The sequence below is a fragment of the Neomonachus schauinslandi genome, chromosome 12 (genome assembly GCF_002201575.2).
Source record: "Neomonachus schauinslandi chromosome 12, ASM220157v2, whole genome shotgun sequence".
NCBI classification, from domain to species: domain Eukaryota; kingdom Metazoa; phylum Chordata; class Mammalia; order Carnivora; family Phocidae; genus Neomonachus; species Neomonachus schauinslandi.
In genome coordinates this window covers 103,133,945-103,154,586 of record NC_058414.1, presented here as the reverse complement: position 1 = coordinate 103,154,586, position 20,642 = coordinate 103,133,945, and the positions used below count along the sequence as shown (strand labels likewise).

The window sequence follows — 20,642 nt, the reverse complement described above, 5'->3', positions numbered from 1 at the left end:
CCCTTCAGAATTCTGTTGGTCCTTTTGTTTTTTTACAAGTACGGGGGAGATGAGCGTGGAAAGGGAAGACCAGAAACAGCCTCCCAAACAATGCTGCTTAAAAGGAGCCACTCAATATTTTAGTAGCTAAGCCCCCCACCCACAGGTGCTCACTGAATCTAAAGCTACACATAAAAGATTACTTGTTTTGTGGTAAAGGAAATTTTATTTTTAAAACAAACTTGATGGTTCTATCACAAATTCCCTACAAAAATAAGCTAAAACTGAGAAACACCTAGTTTGGGGACTGTCACGCTGGTCTTCCGTGAAGACTCCAGACAGACAACACGGGTCTCAGTCGGAAGGAGAATCGAAATGACAACTCTCGTCACCGACCGCAAGTGCGGACGGGCTGGACCACATGACTGTGACAGAAGCGGTTCTGACTTCCCTTTCTTCAAAACCCTTCTCTGGGAATTAGGACATTCTGAGTGAAGCACAGATTCCAAGAGGTACCAGTTACCTCGTCAACTTACCCCGCCTGACAACTTAATCACCCTGACCTTGGAGCTGACGTGCGGCCCATCTCCGCCACCGCTGTTTGCCCGGTGCATGACAGTCCTTTTCGCGCCGGGCTTGGCGTCCGGGGGCCGGCCCTGGAGGGACGCCACTCGAGCGGTCTGTGAGGGGGGTGGCGGCCCCTCCCCGTCCGCAGGTTTTACCTGCAGGACTTTGTGCTGAGCTGGACTCTGAGGTACGGTTCTGGCCTGTCTCAAAGGTTTCAACGGTTTCATCAGTTGTCCTTGATACTGCATGTTAGCACCAGATGGCACAAAATTTGATGTTTTGGGCGGAACATTGGAAAGAGTGACATCTTGGTTTTTCACGAGAAGTCTGTTTTTCACGTTTTGTCTGACCTGTGCACCTGGGAAGGGTAACAGTGGGTTTCCATTGGTGGGCGACGGGGAGGCCGCCGGCTGCTCCGGCTCTGCCGAGGCCGGGGGCAGGTGGAGCTGCTGCTGGGCCAGCCGCTCGAGCAGCTCCTTCTTCCGCGCGCCCGCCTGCTGCTGCCGGCGCAGCTCCTTCTGCTTGAGGATCTCTTCTCGGAGGCGCTTCTGTTCTTCGATCTTCAAGCGATACAGCCTTGTTTCCTCGTCTTCGTCAGGAAACTGCAAGAGAACACAGGCCTGCTTCAGCGCGGAGGACGAGGCGAGGGGGGCCGACCCGGTCTAGCGCAACAGACTGAGAAAATGCACCTTCCAAAAACGATCCATTCAGGATCGGAAAGAAGCCATTCAAACTCTGCTTGTAGACTTTAAGTTTAACTCCTCCCTCTGGGGAGGGGAAAAAATTACACACAGCTCAAGCTAATTTGGCAAATCTTATCAGAATATTAAAAACTATTGAAGTAATGTAAATTTCCACTCATTTACAAGTTTGAAACCAATTAAACTGTTCATTTAAGATATCAAAATATATTTCGAATGGAAAGGCAGCGGTAGGGAGACCATGCTGTCACAGAGGTTTTATCTGGCTCTTCTCTGACGAACCAACAAAAGGTGGGTGTAAATGACCTGAAAGGGCCTGATTAGAACTATTGATTTTTCGTACAGAATTTTCAGCCTGATCTCAAACTCATTTGTCACAGAATAATTGGTTATAATGAACAGCACAAGTCAATCTCTCTGACCTTGAACTCATGCACTCTCCACAGAATCAAAATGCTGCCAATTGCAGTATTGGAATATTAATGGTACATAAGGAATGCTTTTAATATGCCAGCCCCAAACCACTCTGAAAGTCTACCCAAAAAATCTTTGAGAAAGTTCAGTAACTTTCATAAAAAGCATCCCATGAGGAAAGTTTATTAAAAGTTAAGCATTTATTAAGAATTACAATTTTCTTTTAAAAAATCGCAAATAACCCTAATCCAGAGATCCTTTACAAAAGAACATAATAGGATTTAATCTCGCTACAATTCAGCTAATAACAAATAAACCTTAAGAATTAGGAATTAAGACCAAAAGGCAGCTGAGGAGTCCGTGGGTGCTCCTAGAACCCACGCAATGACCTACAGGACAGAGTCGGGCGTCATGAGGACTTGCCGGGCATTTCAGAAGCCATTCCAACCACCTTGGTTATCTACTTTCAAAGTCTAAGACAGAGCTGAAACAGCAAATCTGAAGGCAGATAAGGGCTCAGGGAGGCATCCAGAGCAAGACACGACGTTAAGAGAAGACAAACAGGAGGATGTGGACAACAGCTCAAAGCGGGGCCGTGGCTTTCAGGGAGAGGCAGACTGCTGGGGGAAGTGGCAGGTCCAGAGCACTGCTGTTTCAACACGGGAATAATTCACATTCTCCAAGGATTCTCCCCAAACAATCAAGGAAGAATTAATGTACGTTCAGGTACATAGGAGGAAATACCTGTACATAGATCTGTGCTTTATTATATCATTACCAATTGGGTGAACGTAAGAAAATAAACCACGTTTACCCAAGCCAAACAAATACAAGACCTCTTAAAAAGTAAAACGCTCTCACTCTTGGTCCCACTGCATGTGTCCACAAAATGACAAGCGAATACATTAAGACGTAAAACTTAGGGGCGCCTGGGTGGCTCAGTCATTAAGCGTCTGCCTTCGGCTCAGGTCATGATCCGGGGGTCCTGGGATCGAGTCCCGCATCGGGCTCCCTGCTCAGTGGGAAGCCCGCTTCTCCCTCTCCCTCTCCCCCTGCTTGTGTTCCTGCTCTTGCTATCCCCGTGAAATAAATAAATAAAATCTTAAAAAAAGACATCCAACTTACGCTACGGCTCCCTGCAAGTCTCGCTTCACATACAAAGCACCTGCTGGGTTCTACAGAAAACTTCCCCAGAAGCCCGCTCCAATCAACTGCTGTCACGAGAAAAGCCCGAAGTGGCCAGTGGTTTGCCTAAAGCTCATTTCGCTCATTTTATTCAGCCACTGTTACTAGAAAAATAAAGTGTCACGAGACTTAATTTTTCTGAGCCAAATCAGGTTACCTATACAAGGAGCTAGCTATTAGGACTATAAGCAAGATAAAATTTTTAGCAAAAATTTCTTTTTATAAACTACCCTGACCCACTTTATAAATCTACCTAATTTTTTCATATACTGATCTTAAAATAAAAAAACTCACCCCCCTTCTTCTAATATGATCTTAGTAAATACTAACACTGTATTTTGACTTTGTGTTTACGTCCTCATGTGGTAGCATTACATTACCACTGCTGCAAGAATTTATTAGGAAAACCTGGGCACTTGAGTGGTGTAGTCGGTTACATACCCGACTTTTTTTTTTTAAAAGATTTTATTTATTCATTTGAGACACAGAGATAGAGAGAGAGCATGAGCAGAGGAAGAAAGAGGCAGAGGGAGAGGGAGAAGCGGGCTCCCCACTGAGCCGGGAGCCCGATGTGGGGCTTGGTCCCAGGACCCTATGATCATGACCTGAGCCCAAGGCAGACGCTTAACCATCTGAGCCACCCAGGCGCCCCTAAACATCCGACTCTTGATTTTGGCTCAGGTTGTGCTATCAGGGTCGTAAGATCAAGCCCCGAGTGAGGCTCTGCACTCAGCAAGGAGTCTGCTTGGGATTCTCTCTCCCTCTCCCTCTGCCCCTCCCCTCCACATGCTCGCTCTCTAAAACATAAATAATAAATCTTAAAAAAAATTTTTATTAGGAAAATCTGACCCCACCCCCAAATTTCAATGGAAAGGTAACTGATGAAGAAAACGTGACTTACTCTTTCACACCTATATTACCTAAGGAAATTCTTCACGCTGATATCTATATTATGTTAATAAGTGATACTAACTTATTACTATATACGTTCTACATGGTTTTTAAAAATATTGGTGTAACTTCCACATACTGATCTTTTCCCACGTCCCAGACACAAAGGTCACTGCTAGCAACAGTGGACCCTTCCCTGGGTGTGTTACTAACCTACGGACAGCAGACTCCCATGCTTGGTTAGGACCTACGTCTCACAGATTCTGCTCAAGTGCTGCATCTGTATTTCTAGGGAGCAGCCTGGGACTGAATGCCCATCGCACGGAAGCATCAGGCAAACAGATTCAATAATTTGCTGCTCCCCCCACCCCAGGAGGTAACATGTTCTACAGCATCAACTACAACTACACAAATACAGAAACACTGCCTAACATCATAAGGATGTGAGGATGAGAGTGTGTCCCACATGGACAAGGCTGTAAGGTTCAAAGAAGGATGTGGTTGGACAAAAGTGAAGGTTTTATGAAAAACTCGCTGGACGAGAGTACACTAATAGGTACAAGCTGATTATAAGGCTTCAAGTATTTTTTAATGAAAACGGTCTTACCTCTGGTTCTGTTTTTGCCTCCTCTTTGGGCTGAACCACAGGGCTGACTGGCTTGACTCGGGCTTCAGTCTTGCCCTGTGAGCTCCTGGGCCCAGCCCCCGGCCTCGCGGGCGGGGACGTGCTGGCGATCGGCTTCCCAGGAGCTGCAGGTGTGGAAGAGCAGCGGCTGCTACTCATTTCCATCACGTGCGACGGTGCTATGGGCAACTCGCGCAGATTACTGTTTCTCGGAGCGGTTGGCTGCATCTGCTGCATTGGCCGTTTGCTTACATTCTGAGTTGTATTCTACCACAAGAAGGAAGAAATGTGAATTACAACTGGATAGTTGGAGAAAGAACATAAAAAGGAACATTATTAGATAAAAATATTGTAAAAACCATTTTAGTAAGCGACTTCTCCTTCTGGGGTGCGGATCACTTTTCCACGGTGAACCCTTTCTTCCATGCGTAACGTTCCCGCTCTACGGGGCAGCACACACTACTGCTGAGGGTCAGGGCTGGTCCAGGTTACCCTACTGGTCTACAGATAGGCTCCTCCTGAACAGAAATTTTACACCAGGGGACTGCAGCTGGTGCCTGAGGATGGGGACTGACATTTTTAACAAAGGACTGCTGGCACCACTTTTACTGGGCCCCTAAATTTAAGGTGGAAGAAGAAAAGAATCAAGCAGTAAGTCAGTATCCTAAGAAAACTACACCCTGCAGAAGAAACACGCTCAAAAGTTTTACCCGAGAGGAAATTCTTAGTCATGCTCATCCCCTGGATTCTTAACAGAGAGCCAACAGCTAGAGGAGCGTACAGGTAGGAGGGACGGCTGGGAGAGGACTGAGCTCTGAGAGCACCAGGTCAGTGTTTACGGGTACAAGGCAGGGGTGTATCTGCCACTGCTGTAATAAAATGAAGCCTCAGTTACAAGGCACCTCTCCGAAAGTCCTTCCTCATTTCTGCTATCATGTTAGTCTCAATACTACTTTAAGAAAGAAAGAGGCTGGTATGAGAAAAATTGAAATTAAAAGTAGCTAAGTGACATGCTTGAAGCTGCAGGTCAAAGGGACAATACTAAAAGGAAAACCCAACTACCTCCCCTTGGCCCAACACTCTTAACCATTCGCCTCTTTACGGAGTTATTTAATGGAGAACAAGGCAACAGCAATGACTACTGTCTTGTGTTTACGGAGCAATCAAGCACGTTTCCTAGTTTCCTTCAATGCGAGACGAGTCACACCCTAGCTGATGGTACCTGAGCCTCTACCCTCATAACTACATGCACTGTTAATCTCCCACCATTAAATACAGGCTTCATGGAGGCAGGAAACTGCTCTCTTTTGTTCACTGGTGCGTTCCCAGGAACTGGAATGGTGCCTAGCAACAGAGGCTAGTCAGACAATTCTTCCTGAATTCATTTACTTATTTATTCAGAGCCCAAGGAGATAGAGACAATCTCACCATCAAAAGTAGGCTACCGGCAAAGGCAGAGTGCCCATCGCCCACAAGTATTTGCCAAAATTATGTGTCTACGAATAATACCGTCTATCACTATGAAAATATCTCCATACACAAAGTAAGATGAGGAAGTACAGAGTAACAATGCAGTCTTTCAGGCACAAACGGGACATCATTAATTTCTGTAGTCAAAAAAATCCCGTTTCCTAAGCAGTTTGTGAAACATACACTCACTTTAGAGAAACGTACTACACGTGTTCAGTAATTAAATCAGAACTGGAAAACAGGCCAGCTCCCGGGTTCTGCCCCCGGGAAGACACTCACATGCCGCAGCCCCTGGCGCTGGGGGCACTGCATCCGGCCGCTGCTGGGCGGAGGCTGGGCCGTCTGGACGTGAGGCCTAAACTGGGGCTGCGACATGGGCATGAGCGGCGGAGGCGGGACGGAGAGGTGGTGGTGGTGCTGGTGCTGCGGCTGGTGAGGTGGCTGTGGGGGCGGCTGGTGCTGCGGGGGCGGCTGCAGCGGAGGCTGGTGCTGCGGCTGGAGCGGGGGCTGCTGCTGGGGCTGGGGCTGCGGCTGGTGCGGAGGGGGCAGAGGGGGGTGCAGAGGCCCCTTCCATGCCAAAAGAAAGAGAAACAACGGCTTGTAAATGTGTATACTAGTGACGTTCCAATTCGGCCATCCCCTTAAAACCCCCAACCAGAAACCTGAAGTGGTGCTGAAATTTCATTTTAGAATTTGTGGATAGAGGTAATATGATCTTAAATGCAGTATAAAGCCAAAAGCTATGCTCGTGCATTTTGCATTTGCCCTAAGTCCTCTTAACCCCAAAATTCCAGGTATTTGTTCTAAGGAAACAACTAAGGATGCAAACAAACACAATGTTAAGGGTGGTGCCCGCAGCACTGTTTCTAATACCAAAGTACTGAAACCAGTAAACAGGTCCAAAGAGTAGTGGCCGCCATGAAATGTAAACTCGTGCAGCATTTTTTAAGTGATGCAGTGAGAGCTAATTCACGAACAGGAGATCCTGCTCCTGTGTTAACAAGGGCACGGTGACAGGATGCACTAGGACAACCCGGGAAACCACAAGCACCAAATGCTGGTGGTGACTGTTCCTAGACGATGGGATTTCTCAATTTCCTTTTTAAATACTCAAATATTCCTGCAACAGAGCTGTACTCATATTTTTTCATCATATTTTTTAATAAAAGGAGAAAGGAAGAAACATTTTATCCTACTTTAACACATGAAATAATAATTTTTTTTCCCTTAATTTCGATAGTCTATGTGTTTCTAAATAGTTGATTCAAGTATCATCGTTCTGTATCTTAACAGTAAGCTTAAATCTGAGCAGAATCATACGGGGCAAGAAGGATCTCACAGAAACTCCCAGCCCCCCATGAAACACAACCTACAGCAGAGGGCACTCAAATCTTTCAAACAACGGGGGAACAGCAACTCCGTTTTCCCCTCCATGCAAAGAATCTTTCTACTACATTTTGCAGGCACATAATTTGACAAAGAACTTTATTTCCATTGGTGAACCTTTCAGGAATCTTGCAATGATGAGCCAAAGTATTATCCAAACATGTCCTAACTTTATTAGCAGTACCACCTTTAAAAAATCTGAATACTGAATTTTTTCATTTCCCCCAAAATGACAATCACTTTTTTCCATTTCTCCTACTATTAGGGAAAAAAACAATATTGTTAAGAAAGTTGCCTTTAATAAGTAGCACGTTGAAGACTAAACCTTTATTCTTTACATCATCTCCACATTCTAGAAGACTCAGATAGCAACAGGAAACTTCCATTTTATGAAACACAAAGATCCAAAGCTCCAGGTGCACCCCTCTTCCATGCAGCCTGCCAAGATCCATACCTGCAGGTTAGGCTGTGCGTGGGTGGGCAGAAATGGCTGTCCCGGGCCAGGCAGGAAGGGCTGCCGAGGAGGGATGAAAGGCCGCGTGGCCGCTGAGCCTGGCTGGCTAAAGTGAAGGATCCCCACTGGACCTGGTGGCTGGAGAGTCGGCCTGACGGGCCTCTCTCTGGGGAACACGGGCTGCTGTCCCTGCTGATTAAATGCTGGTCCAGGCTGAGTGAACGGTAAGGGACTAGGGGTGGGCACCGGGTGAGTGCTGCTAAGAAGCGTGGGGGGCGGTGGCGGCGGAGGGGGGCTTCGCTGTTCCAGAAAAAGATGACTCGGGAACCTTGGTTCACCTGAAACTGAACGGTGGTGCAACATTACCCTCGGCTTGTACACAACACGCCTGTCACACAACAGCAGTTTTATGTACCATCTTACTGAGAACAAAAATTACAAGTGGTGGGTAGGAGGTAGATGCTACATTTTACAACTTATTTCTAGATTACTTCATTACTCCTTTTCTATAGAGGACTGCCTCCTTTGTATGAGATTCTCACATTGTAGATACCAACAATGTCCAATTTTAGCATCTGAAATGACAGGAAGTGCTCTGGTACAAAAATCTGACAATCTTCACAAAAATCTCCTACTGGAAGCTCAATTCAGTTTAAAACATGAATGTGTTCAGGCACATCATCACCCAGTACGACTTTGTTCTGTGAGCCTGCACAGTCCTTTACCTCCTAAGAAGAAAGGGTCTCGCTCCTGTGGCGGGGGCGGGGCCCTCCACTGGTCCTGGAGGGGAAGTCGTGGGGGCTGGCTGAAATTGCTGGGTACAGGCCCAGGTGCGTGCTGCGGGAACTCTGGAGGGCCCTACGGAACAAAGGGAAAACAAGATGAGAGGCAGGAAAATAGTCGGCCATTTCCAGAAATGAATACATACGTGGTTCCAACCTGAAAACATCCAGTAACTGCCTCCTGTAGCCCCCCATATATAACTAGATGTTATGAAGTGATCCTACCGTTAATGAAACAGTCAAACATCAAAATGCAGCACTGAAACATGAATTCCATGTTCCAGTATCACTATAGCAGAAAAAGAACATTATCTTTAAGCTTACTGAAACCTATGCGATTACTGACCCTTCTTGCCCATTAATCTAAAAGGCTAAATGTCTACCTCCATCGTCCTTGGCACTGATCTTCTTGAACATGCTATAATTTGCTGCCTTTTGAACACAACCATAAACTACAGTTATGAAGCCGCTTTATTTCTAAAGAAGAAAAAGACCCTGAATGTGTACCATAATAAACATCAGCAAGCTCTGATGTAACAGGACAATGTGAAATATTTAAGAAACCGTACCATATATGTATTGCTACAAAAGACATGTTTCAAAGTCGGATTCCACTGGATAAGACACTTTGAACTCGTACAGATTAACATTCTTCCACTAGAACTCTAGAGAGAAACTAAATGACTTCATTTTTTAGTTGGCCTTTTAAGTATTCATAGAGATCTTTAAAAGCACCACATTTGCATTCTTTTTTTTTTAAAGATTTTATTTATTTATTTGAGCGAGAGAATGAGAGACAGAGAGCACGAGAGGGAAGAGGGTCAGAGGGAGAAGCAGACCCCCCGCTGAGCAGGGAGCCCGATGTGGGACTTGATCCCGGGACTCCAGGATCATGACCTGAGCCGAAGGCAGTCGCTTAACCAACTGAGCCACCCAGGCGCCCTCACATTTGCATTCTTTCTTTGTTTTTTTTGGGGGGGGGGTTGAGGCATTTAAAGAAAGCCTCACCAATTTTTTTCACTTCCCCAGAAAGAATTCATTAATTATACAGATCATCAAAATAACTGTCATTTAAAAACATCTTTGAAACTCAGCATTTCTAAACTTTTAAAAATCATGCTCCTTTCTCATAAACTTGAAATTCTAACTCCTTTTCTGTCATCTTATTACTAATACATTTAGCTGTTGCCTCTAAATGTGACAGCATCTTACAACATTGAAAATGTTTTTGCAAACTACATTTACCTTCCCTCTCTCCTTAAAAGTCTGTTCTCCCTGTGGCATTGTAAGAACAATGCACAGTAAACGGAATAGCACCCATGAAAAGCTCCAGAAAAGCCCATCAGGCACGGCAATGGCCCATCGGCAAGAGGACTGTCACCACTGGGAGAGTCCAAGAGAACCATCCTGGAGAACAGTGGGATCCAAGTCAACTCTTGGGAACACTGGGTCTGTCCAAGTTCTGAGAATCACGTAACAAGTTTAAAGACCAAGTCATAACACCTGGACTAGTGCTAGAGCGACCTGCGAGGGAACCTGTGGGTCTGCCTGCATGCAGGGCGTGGGGGCAGCAACGGGACGGGCCCTGGTGAGGGAGACTCGGGAAATGGACTGGTGAAGTGCTGGGTCTGGAAATGGGTGGGCTACCTGGATTCAATGCCAATTCTCTTGTTCCTCTGGCTGGTCTTGCAGCCCAGGGGAAGCCAGGTCAGGAGCCCAGAGAACTGAGCCAGAGCCCAGGGCAGGGTGTGAACCAAGGCTAAGGTCTAGTTACTAGCAAGCCACAACGGGAGACACTTCTGCTTTGCACAGACGCCCAGCCTCCGTACACGTGAGCCAACGCTCCGGACACAGCCCCTACGGCACAGTGACCAACGACTGCAGCGATCTGCCCAGGATTTCAATAAACCACCTTGGTAAAGCCAACGTGAGCCAGTCGAGGATTGATACTGTATGAGCACCGACTTCAGAGTAAGGGCCAATGGGCACTGGGGGCCCTGAGTCCCTCGGCACAATGGCCACAGTGGTCACTGGTGCCTTACATACTCCACACCAAGCTCTGTGCAGAGCCCCGACCACCTGAGCTCACGAACTCAAAGCACAGCAGGAGCGCAAGACCCATTTCACAGCCAAGGAAACGGAAACTCAGGACATTAAATAATTTGCCCACGATGACATCATTCTATTTTCTTTTAAATTTTATTTATTTTATGATTATCATTTTTTAAGTAGGCTCCACGCCCAGCGTGAAGCCCAGTGTGGGGCCTGAACTCACGACCCTGAGATCAAGACCTGAGCCCAGGGCAAGAGTTGGACACCCAACCGACTGAGCCACCCAGGCGCTATTTTTTTTTTTTTTAAATCAGAGATTTCAATACTCAAGAAAAACAAGTTAAAAGCTCCCAAAGGGTTCATTTTTTTCTTAACATGAAAATGAAACACAGGAAGTTTCAACCCATATGATATAAATCTTATCAAAATTACTAAATTTGGGGATTTTAAAAAAATCAGATTTTCTCTTGACTCAGACATGAAAACAATAGCCTACAGTCAACAGAACTGTGAATTCTGGAAACCATCACGTCATACAAAAACTTCCATATTTCATACCTCATCCCCGTCTTTGGAAAATTTTCACTCTACCCGCTATCTCAGCCAAAATGCAAAATCTCTACAGAGAAGGGCTTCTCCGGTAAGTCCTCTGTACAGGCACTCCATTTTCTCCTGCCCTACTTTCCTCTCTTGCAGCTCCGTCTGGCCGGCTCACGATTTCAGGAGATCTGCCCTGCACATGGCCCATGGACCATGTACCCACCCACATGTCCCACTTCTCCACACACCACTGAGTGCTGCTGGATAAAGCTGGAATCACTAAGAGTGTGGATTTCACTTTAATTGGCCTATCAATGTCCCTCGGCAGTTTCTCACCTACTGCCCAGGATACTCTGCCATCTCAGAGCATCTCCTGGTCCCTCCGCCCTCACGGCTCTGTCTTCCCTAATGCTCCTACCACGTAAGGTGCTTCCTCCTCTGGGCTGATAGGGACTCCCAGTCCTCTCACCCTGCAATGCTCTCTGCATCCTGTGTCCTATCTGCTTTCATTCCTCTCCATCTACATAGAACATTCTAGCATGAATAATGTGCTTGCTGCTAACGTTCACTCTATGATGACACTGCTCAGATTTTTCATTAAAAAGTAGGAACGGTACGCTAAATTATGACCAGGGTTGAAAGTATTACACTACTGATTTGTTGGCAAGCTTTCATCCTGAATTTGAGTCAGCACAATTCAGGGCTCGTAACTCATGCACTGCATCAGTTGAGGAGCTGAAAAAACACAGACGCAGGGACACAGTTCAGAGAAGAGGACAGACAGAATAAAACGTACTTTCTTAGAAAGAGGGGGAGTCCTAGGGTTATTTCCACTCAGCCCTGAGGTCCTGTGTTGTACCAAGAGCTGGAAAGCAGCGGCATTCATTGTGGGAACTTCTTACAAACGTACCAACTGTTTCACCCACTCCAACAAAGGGGAGAGCAAAGTGTCATTTCTCCACGGTCCCGAGCCACTCCCGGACCAGCACTGCTGTTGCCTGCCCCAGGCAAGCCCCACCGGCACTCCTTTCCCGTGAGTGCCCTACAGGACCCAGTGTGCACAGCGTCTCCATCCGTGTCACCCACGCCTCGGATCGGAGGCACAAGTCGGGCCCAGGCAACTGCCTCTGGAGCTGGCACTCCTTCACACGGGGACCAGCAGTTTCTCCTCACCTTCCATCCTGACTCTACTCATAATTACGGGAAGCGGAAAGAGGCTCCTGACTTTTCTGTCTTGACTAAAAACCATGGCTTTCTTCGTGATTTAGTAGGTGAAGGCCCAATACTTCCTGCTAGTTTTCGCGCCGGGCTTACATCATGCAGGGTTTACAGAGAACTGGAAAATACTCGGTTTCTTCTAAAATCTGTTGGAAGCGATAAATTCCACGACTGCGTTATACTGCCCCACGTCCCTCCCCTGCTGAGGAAGTCCCAGACAGGACTGGCCACATGGCTGCGACAACAGGGCTCTTCACAGCCTTCGTTTTCTCCTTCCATTAGAGAGTTAATTTCAAGGCCTCCAAAAGATAGGTTTTCTCATTATAGATAAGGCAAAATGTAACTGGAAAAGTAGACTGGCTTCCCTTCCATTATAAGCAGAAGGTCTGCTAAGTTTTGATTTTGACTTTGCTACAGGTTGAGATCAGGGAAAGTATTCTCAACCCCCTTCATCCGTTTCTAAAAGGAAGCAGTTACTGAATTATGAGAATGAACTCAAAGAGAAACCAATGTGGTTAGTTTTCAACATTCCTGGGAGATTATTTTAAATATTCATAACTAGTTCTAAAGACATTTTTGTATTAAACTGAAATACACTGGGATCATAAATCTTGCCCCCTTTAGAATTCTAATATTGTGATTTTCTTCTCTTTCCAGACCTTCTTTCCTTTTACTAATTATCTACGTGCTGCCTGACTGCATTTAGACACAAGCATTCAAAGGTGAGCAATACGTAACGAGGCCCTCCCATACCCTTTCTTCATCAGTCCCTGTTCAGCCAGAACCGGTCTTCCAGCTGGTCGTCTCTCCGAAAGGCGCTGGCTGGCAGAGGCTGAGTGAGCAGGTGGCAGCACCCGCCCTCCCATCACCTAGCACAGCCCTGAGGACGCAACCGAGCCTCTCTGGGCCTCCGTTCTCTTATCTAGAAAAGGCAGGGATACTGATGGGACCCGCTTCTCAGGGGAGGAGATGAGAGAACACATTCAAAGTGCCTAGGACAGTACCCGGTGAGTAAGAGAAGTTCACAATGCCCGCCGCTACTGTCATCCATACGTGACGTTTCTGCAGACAGCATTCCATACCGTAAGCCTAACACAGAGCTGCTGACGAGCGCCATGTCTCCTCATACAGCGCAAAACAGACCAGCGCAGGCCCCCTTCCTGCAGTCTCACCCGAGTCACAGAAGGAGGCTTCGCAGCGGAGCCGCCAACACCCCAGCAGGCCCACGCCTGTCGCACACCCACTCCACTGCTCTCTGCCCTTCGACTGACAGGCCCGGGAGGGATGAGACCATGGTCTCTTTTATTCACCAATGCATTTTCATGCTTGGCACAGGGCCTGGTACACGACGTTTACAGGTATTTAACAAATGAATAAACCGCCTATTTCTAATAGCAAGGAAATCCCAGCCCCACATTTGAATCTAAAACACTACAGTGGGTTAAACCCTGGCTGCCCACAGAGCACACAGACAGTAGATGGCTGAGTGCTCTAGGACGGACATAAGGGAGGCTGAAATAGACCGATGAGGCACTGGGCAGCGAGCCCCGGAGGCTCTTGGGCCGAGCAGACTGAGAACATACACAGCGCACCAGGACCAAAGAGAAGCCAACATCAACAGAATCCAGTTCTCTGACTTAACTATAGGATAGAAATCATTTTAACTTGCTCTACTGTGATGTAAAATAGAGGAAAAGTGAGATGAACAGGGACTCCTCCATCCTGCAACCATCCCATTTTCAGAGAACAGAAAATGAAGAATGAAAATTAGACGGACGGTCTGTGGGCTATCCTTCCAACGCTGCTGTTTTAAGGAGCACAGCCCAGGCCAGTTTCCTTCTGGGCTGCAGACTGAACTTAAGAATCATACACCCGTGGGGCGCCTGGGTGGCTCAGTCATTAAGCGTCTGCCTTCAGCTCAGGTCATGATCCCAGGGTCCTGGGATCGAGCCCAGTGTCAGGCTCCCTGCTCAGCGGGGGGAGCTTGCTTCTCCCTCTGCCTCTGCCCCTCTCTCATGCTCTCTCTCTCAAATAAATAAATCTTAAAAAAAAAAAATCATACACCTATAAGATGCAGGATACTCATATAAACCACACAGAAGAACCAGAGTAAAATGAAAAGTAAGTAAATAAATAACCACTTCATTTTACCCAAATGGTAGTACTTAGCAATAATCGTGCACCACACATATGATAACAAGGCATTTTTACAGGGTCAATCCTAAAAGTAAATACAGATCGACAAGTTAGAACTATACTCCTTCAGCCAGAAAATACTCAAGGAAGAGTAAAATAAAACATGGTGGGAGCAAGTCTGCATAATGGCAAACCTGACCATAACTACCCTAACAGCATGATAAATGTATCCATAAATAAAATGTAAATATGTAAAAATAAAAAGCCATTTGTAAAACGTAAAAAACTAAACCAAAAATTATATAATATAAAAATAAATGCCATTTCTAGAACTGAGACAAATCTGGATAGATCTATATGGCAATTTGTCCAAGTTCAAAGAAGTCAATAAGAAAAAGTGAATGTAATTATCTTGTTAATGTCGCAGGATGCTCATGAAATACAAATCCGTTATTTATGAGGCTATTTGGCTTTATATAAAAATTAGCCGCCTTCCTCCCCGCCAAGGACACAGACCCCTGATGTTCCCGTCTGTGCCCACATCTTCTTCCTGAGCACCAGCCAGGCTACCTTTCCCAGCCAGTCCTGCAAGGCAATGTGGCTGGCCACGTGACCATGCCTCAGCCGACAGCATGTGAGCAGAAGTGATGCAGGCCAGTTCCAGACCTGGCCAGTTACAAACAAACTCCCAGGACTGACCCTCACCCTTTCCCCACCATGCAGAGGCCTGTGGGGCCCAGAGGAAGGAGCCCAGAGGGCAAGGTGAGTGAGAAGAACACTTCGCAGTACCGAGCCCGTACAGGCTCAGGGCTGGTCAGTCACTGCACTCCAGCTGATCCTCCTGTGCTGGACACTCTGGGGCCATCACCAGGTCCCCTTTGCATGCAGGCGCCACAGGCCCCAACTGTTGCAAATGCTGTCCTGGCCAATGGGTGCTGCTCCTCCAAGACCTGCCTGTGACAGTCCATGGCCCACTGCCCCAGAGTGGACAACTCTGAGGGAGGGCTTATGCTCCAGAGGCCCCCCTCCCACTCGACCCCCCAAGGATCAGGCCAGGGCCAGAATCTTTGACCTGAAACTACATAGTAGCCCAGTTCCACCCCCTTCCATCCCCAGCGCCCTTACCTAATCCTGTGCCCCCAAATCCCCATCTTGGGCTCTGCTCCTGCTGACCCAAGGTTACCGCCCACCCTATATACTGCTGCTAGCTAACTCTGCAGGGGACTCCTCTGCTATCTCCTTCAGTCCCTAGAATGCCCTATGAGGTAGGGATTCTGCTCACAGAATCTTGTGAGCATTTCAATATCTCACACCCAGTACACGGCTAGAAAGTGGCAGAGCCTGGGCTCACTCCCGGGTCACCCATCTCCACAGCACACGTATTCACCCACTGTGCTTGTTAGGAACAGTTATTTCATGTTCCGTCGTCTGTCTCGCTGTTTCATTATCACATATGTATATGTAATTGTGTGAGAGTATGTGAGTGCTGTGGAGTCAAAAAAAACCAATAAATACTAAATCAAGTCTAGAGTCAGACAGCCATGGAAATTCCACGGCTGGCCTGAATGGTAAGAGAAATTAGCAGTTCTTATCTGATCAACCTATGAGAAACTGATAAAGGAGGCAGGACCAGAGATGTTATCTACAATTTAGAAGAAAGTGCTGACTCAAGTTGAGTAAACAAGGAAATTTCTGGCTTTGGTATTTTGTCCAACAGAATAAGAATGGAAGAAGAGGGTTTTGCCAGAATAACCTTGAAACCACAGGCTGACACCAGCCAGCTGTGATAACCTGGGGCAGCCAGGCGGAGGGCAGTGAGCACCAGGCAGGCCTGATTAAGGCGCGTCGACCAGGCCCAACGACACTGGCAGGGGGAGAAAGAGCTTTATTGACACCTGCATCAAATCCGACCAGAAAGAAGCCCATTTCCAAGACGTCAAATGCCTGCGTAAGGGCCAGAAGGTAGGAAGATTAGAAAAAAGGGGCAGATAATTCCAAGATATTATTCAGAAAGAAAGTCAGTGGCTGATACATGAAATGAAGCAGAGTGACAAATAGTTACTTCTCCAGAGGTAGCAGATCACGACAGACACAAGGGAGAAATCATCTGGGGAAGACACCGCAGGCCCCTCACTGCGTCCACTGGCCTCAACGGATAACAGAACCTGAGAATTTGAATACTTACATGAACTTTAAAATTTTTAAGCTTGAAGATCCTAAAAGCTTCTTATTGACTATCATCAGTACTGCCTTTTTGAAATAGAAATTAAACAATTAGCAGGTATCATGAAGCTCACGGTGCCATTTTCCTCACTGGTTTCTATTTCACTTTGAACAGAGGTCACTTTTTTTCCCTTTATTTACATGAATTCCGGCCGTAAGTTTTAGCCATGTGGAAATGACTGCTAATTGCTTACCACCTAGTATAAATTCTCACTCCTTCCTAAGTAATAAAAGGGCTGCACTGCCCACCTAAAAATCCTTGAACTTGTCACAAGGGTAGCCGTGTGACTAGGTTCTGACCAACAAGACTTCGCTGGCATTGTGGGATGGGGGCCCTCGGGAGGCTCCTTAGGGGCTCGCCTCAGGGGGTACACACCTTTCGTCCCCATCCTTCCTCCTCTTTTGGCCTGGAATTTGGGTAGAAAAATATATGGGTCCCTGTAACATCACAGAATTGCTATACCAACCCAGAACTTTCTCGTTTTTATGCAAAAAGTAAAGACACTTGGTTTAAGTCATTGTTAAGTGAGTTTTCTGTCATGTGCAGCCTCATTCACACCCTGACCCGGAACCAGTCAAGTACAACACCGTATCTTTCACAAACACGGTGCCAAGAAACAGGCACAACAAACAACTTTCCCTTTAAGGGATGAAGAAACTCAGGTTTAGAGAGTTAAAAGTGGATTAGCCCACATTCCACTGTCCACACATAACTCAGGACACGAAGGCCCATTTTCGGACTCTTGCTTTATGAAGTGCTCTTTCTGCTGTCACACACTGCTTTCGTCCGTGACCAATGTGTCTTCAGGTAATGCTGAATAAGCCATGGTTCCAGGCTGGCATTCCCCACCTTGGAGGCTCTCCTGATGGGAGCATTCATTTAAGAACTTCTATCATTTCACGGGTATAAAAGATAATAAATTACCAATTCCCTCTACCAAATGCACAATTATTTTAAGACTGTTAGTGAACTGTGAATACATCATTTAACAGAACTTTCAGTACTAATTCGTCTGCCTTTTGAAAGAAAAGGCTACCTTAATCCTTTCAACTAATTGCTCTATTTTGCTTTTCTTTATATCCCTTTAAGAGTCTAAGGTAAAAAAATTATCATTCTCATATAATTCTTATACAAACCGCACTCTCACGTGTTCCGCATCTCTTGTTAATTACATGATGTTATCTGTGTTAATCCTACTCAGGAAGAACTGACAACTTCAACCACAAAAAAAAAAGATGAGAACTCTGCATAAATTGCTTAGCCCAAAGTTAATCGTATAATGCAGAGAATAAAGAGGCTCTAACAGCTATTGTATGACTTATCAGCTTCCCTAACAGGGTCACTTGGTATATTTTAATAAGACTAATTAAATACCTTAACAATGTCATTGAAACTTCATGAATCTTTCAATGAATTACAACCTTTCCTTTACAGCATGTTTTCATTTATTAATCTCACTTAAAATGCAAAGAACTATATAAGAGACCAACAGACACTTAAGAACGCCTCTCAGTTAATTCTGATTAAATGTGGGTTAAATGCAGAGAATAAAGACCACTAGTGACCCCTGACATAATTAAAATTATGCTCTTCTATCACAATATTAATCCTCTTATTTTAGTATTTTCATAGATCTTTTTTCTTTCACATTGTGCCTTGCTTAATACCTATTTTTGTATTGGGAGATGCTTTCTAAACATTCTGAAGAAGCACATACCCAGGGCTGAGCACCAGCCTTCACAGACGGGGGGCAGACCCCACATGGACTTAAATACATGAAGATAATGGTATTGCCTCAAGCAGTGAAGCCAGAGCACGTAGTACACATTATAACATCTTTAACTTAGTACAAAATCCTGCTCTTGATGAACACACTGAAGCCTATTTGTTTCTTATTTCATACAATGAAAAGCCCTTTATCCCTGCACCTTACCCCGCCTGTTGTCCTCCCCAAACAATCCCACCCAAGCACAGTACCAGCCCTCCCAGCTCTTACTGACAGTCACAATCTTTTTTTTTTTAGATTTGAATTGCATTTATTTTATTATGTTATGTTAATCACCACACATTACATCATTAGTTTTTGATGTAGTGATCCAAGATTCACTGTTTTCATATAACACCCAGTGCTCCATGCAGAACGTGCCCTCCTTAATACCCATCACCAGGCTAACCCACTCCCCCACCCCCTCCCCTCTAGAACCCTCAGTTTGTTTGTCAGAGTCCATAGTCTCTCATGGTTCGTCTCCCCCTCCGAATCCCCCCCCTTCATTTTTCCCTTCCTGCTACCTTTTTTTTTTTTTTTTAACATACAATGTATTATTTGTTTCAGAGGTACAGGTCTGTGATAATTCACAGCGCTCACCAAAGCACAAACTTAAATACAGTTCGGATCCAATCTGCCAGTTTACTCATGTGCATTTTAATACTCAGAGAGAAATGGGCAGGTACACCATGACTAAGAGACTCGGACTGGCACGCCTGCAACCCCATCTCCTGCACCCAGTTATGTGAACTTGAGCAACTGAATCTTTCCAAGACTCAGTTTCCCCATCAGTTAACTGGAGAAAATGTTCCCTTCACATGGCTGTTGAACACAAGCTCCGAGCAAACTCTACGACACAGTAAGCACTCAGTAATTGTTTCCTTTCCCAATGATTTTCAACAGTACATGCTCGAAGAAGACTATTTCCTCACTCAAAAAAGGATGGAGCAGCAGCTCTACCAACTAAGAGCATAGTCTGTTTAAAAATTCTCATCTGTGGGGCGCCTGGGTGGCTCAGTTGGTTAAGCGACTGCCTTCAGCTCAGGTCATGATCCCAGGGACCTGGGATCGAGTCCCGCATCGGGCTCCCTGCTCTGCGGGGAGCCTGCTTCTCCCTCTCCCACTCCCCCTGCTTGTGTTCCCTCTCTCGCTGTGTCTCTCTCTGTCAAATAAATAAATAAAATCTTTAAAAAAAAAAAAAAATTCTCATCTGTGAATACACCCACCACATGACCCACAATCCCCACTCCTAGCTATTTACCGACAACTACATTCACACAGAAAACGATGCACACGTTTATACCAACTTTATTCATAAGAACCAAAGACTAGAAATAACCCAAACGTCCACATGGTGAATGGATAAACAGACTGTGGTACATCCATACGGTAGAATAATACTTGCCAATAAAAAAAGACGAGCCACTTACAGGTGCAACATACTGGATGAAAGAATCTCAACAGCACTGTGGCAAAGGAAAGAAGCCAGACTCAAACCAAACATGCCACGGGAGTCCACGACACGATTTCAGGGACAAGAAACAGATCTGGATGCCAGGGGCTGCGATGGGGAGAGGAGTGACCACAGAAGGGCAGCATGAGGAAGCCCTTCGGGAGACAGGACCGCTCTCAACATCTTAATTGTAGTGATTACACAACTGTATGTACTTGTGAATTTTCACAGGCTTGTGCATCAAAAGGACCAAATCGTAAAAAAGTTTTTTAAGTTTCTAATCTTTTGGAAGAAGTGCTTCCTAGTCCTTTATAATAAAATAGGACCTCTTTCAAAGTATCTTAAAAATGTATTTTAACAGACCTATAGGTCTTCAGAAACGCCAGAGAAAGTAAGTATTAAAGATAAAAATTGGTGTGCTTTGCAGGATCCATCAGTAAAAACAGGCCATAAAGATTTTCTTGGCACACACAGGAGGTTCTGAGAGTTTGACAATCTGTATTATCGTCAATCCCGCACTGGCTGGATTGTTACATTACAGATTAGGGTAAACTGCACTCAAGAGTTTTAGTCTACTATTTATGAAAGGATGCATGAAAGGTTTTCATTTCAACATTAACAGTTTTACTTAGCCAAAGACTCAACATGACAGTTTAGCACACACTTTTAGAAGGTAGCTTTTATAATGTGGCCTACTGGCTCACTTACTGTACAAGAAACCCACTTCATGTAATTTCAGTCAGGAGTCCCAGGGCTCGGAGTTATGTGTGCAGACGCCCACCCAGCCGATCTCTACCCGG

The 20,642-nt window shown here is 45.7% G+C and overlaps 1 protein-coding gene across 1 annotated transcript in view; it reads right to left on the bottom strand.

The window, feature by feature from the left end:
* The window catches only part of RBM33 (RNA binding motif protein 33), a 121,225-nt gene that overhangs the window by 30,581 nt on the left and 70,002 nt on the right, over positions 1 to 20,642 (bottom strand). The window contains exons 11-15 of the mRNA XM_021693026.1: positions 8,398 to 8,530; positions 7,673 to 8,016; positions 6,112 to 6,399; positions 4,345 to 4,629; positions 516 to 1,148 (exon numbers count right to left, since the gene is read on the bottom strand). Coding sequence (XP_021548701.1) covers positions 516 to 1,148; positions 4,345 to 4,629; positions 6,112 to 6,399; positions 7,673 to 8,016; positions 8,398 to 8,530 — 1,683 coding nt within the window. The remainder of the gene's footprint in view (positions 1 to 515; positions 1,149 to 4,344; positions 4,630 to 6,111; positions 6,400 to 7,672; positions 8,017 to 8,397; positions 8,531 to 20,642) is intronic.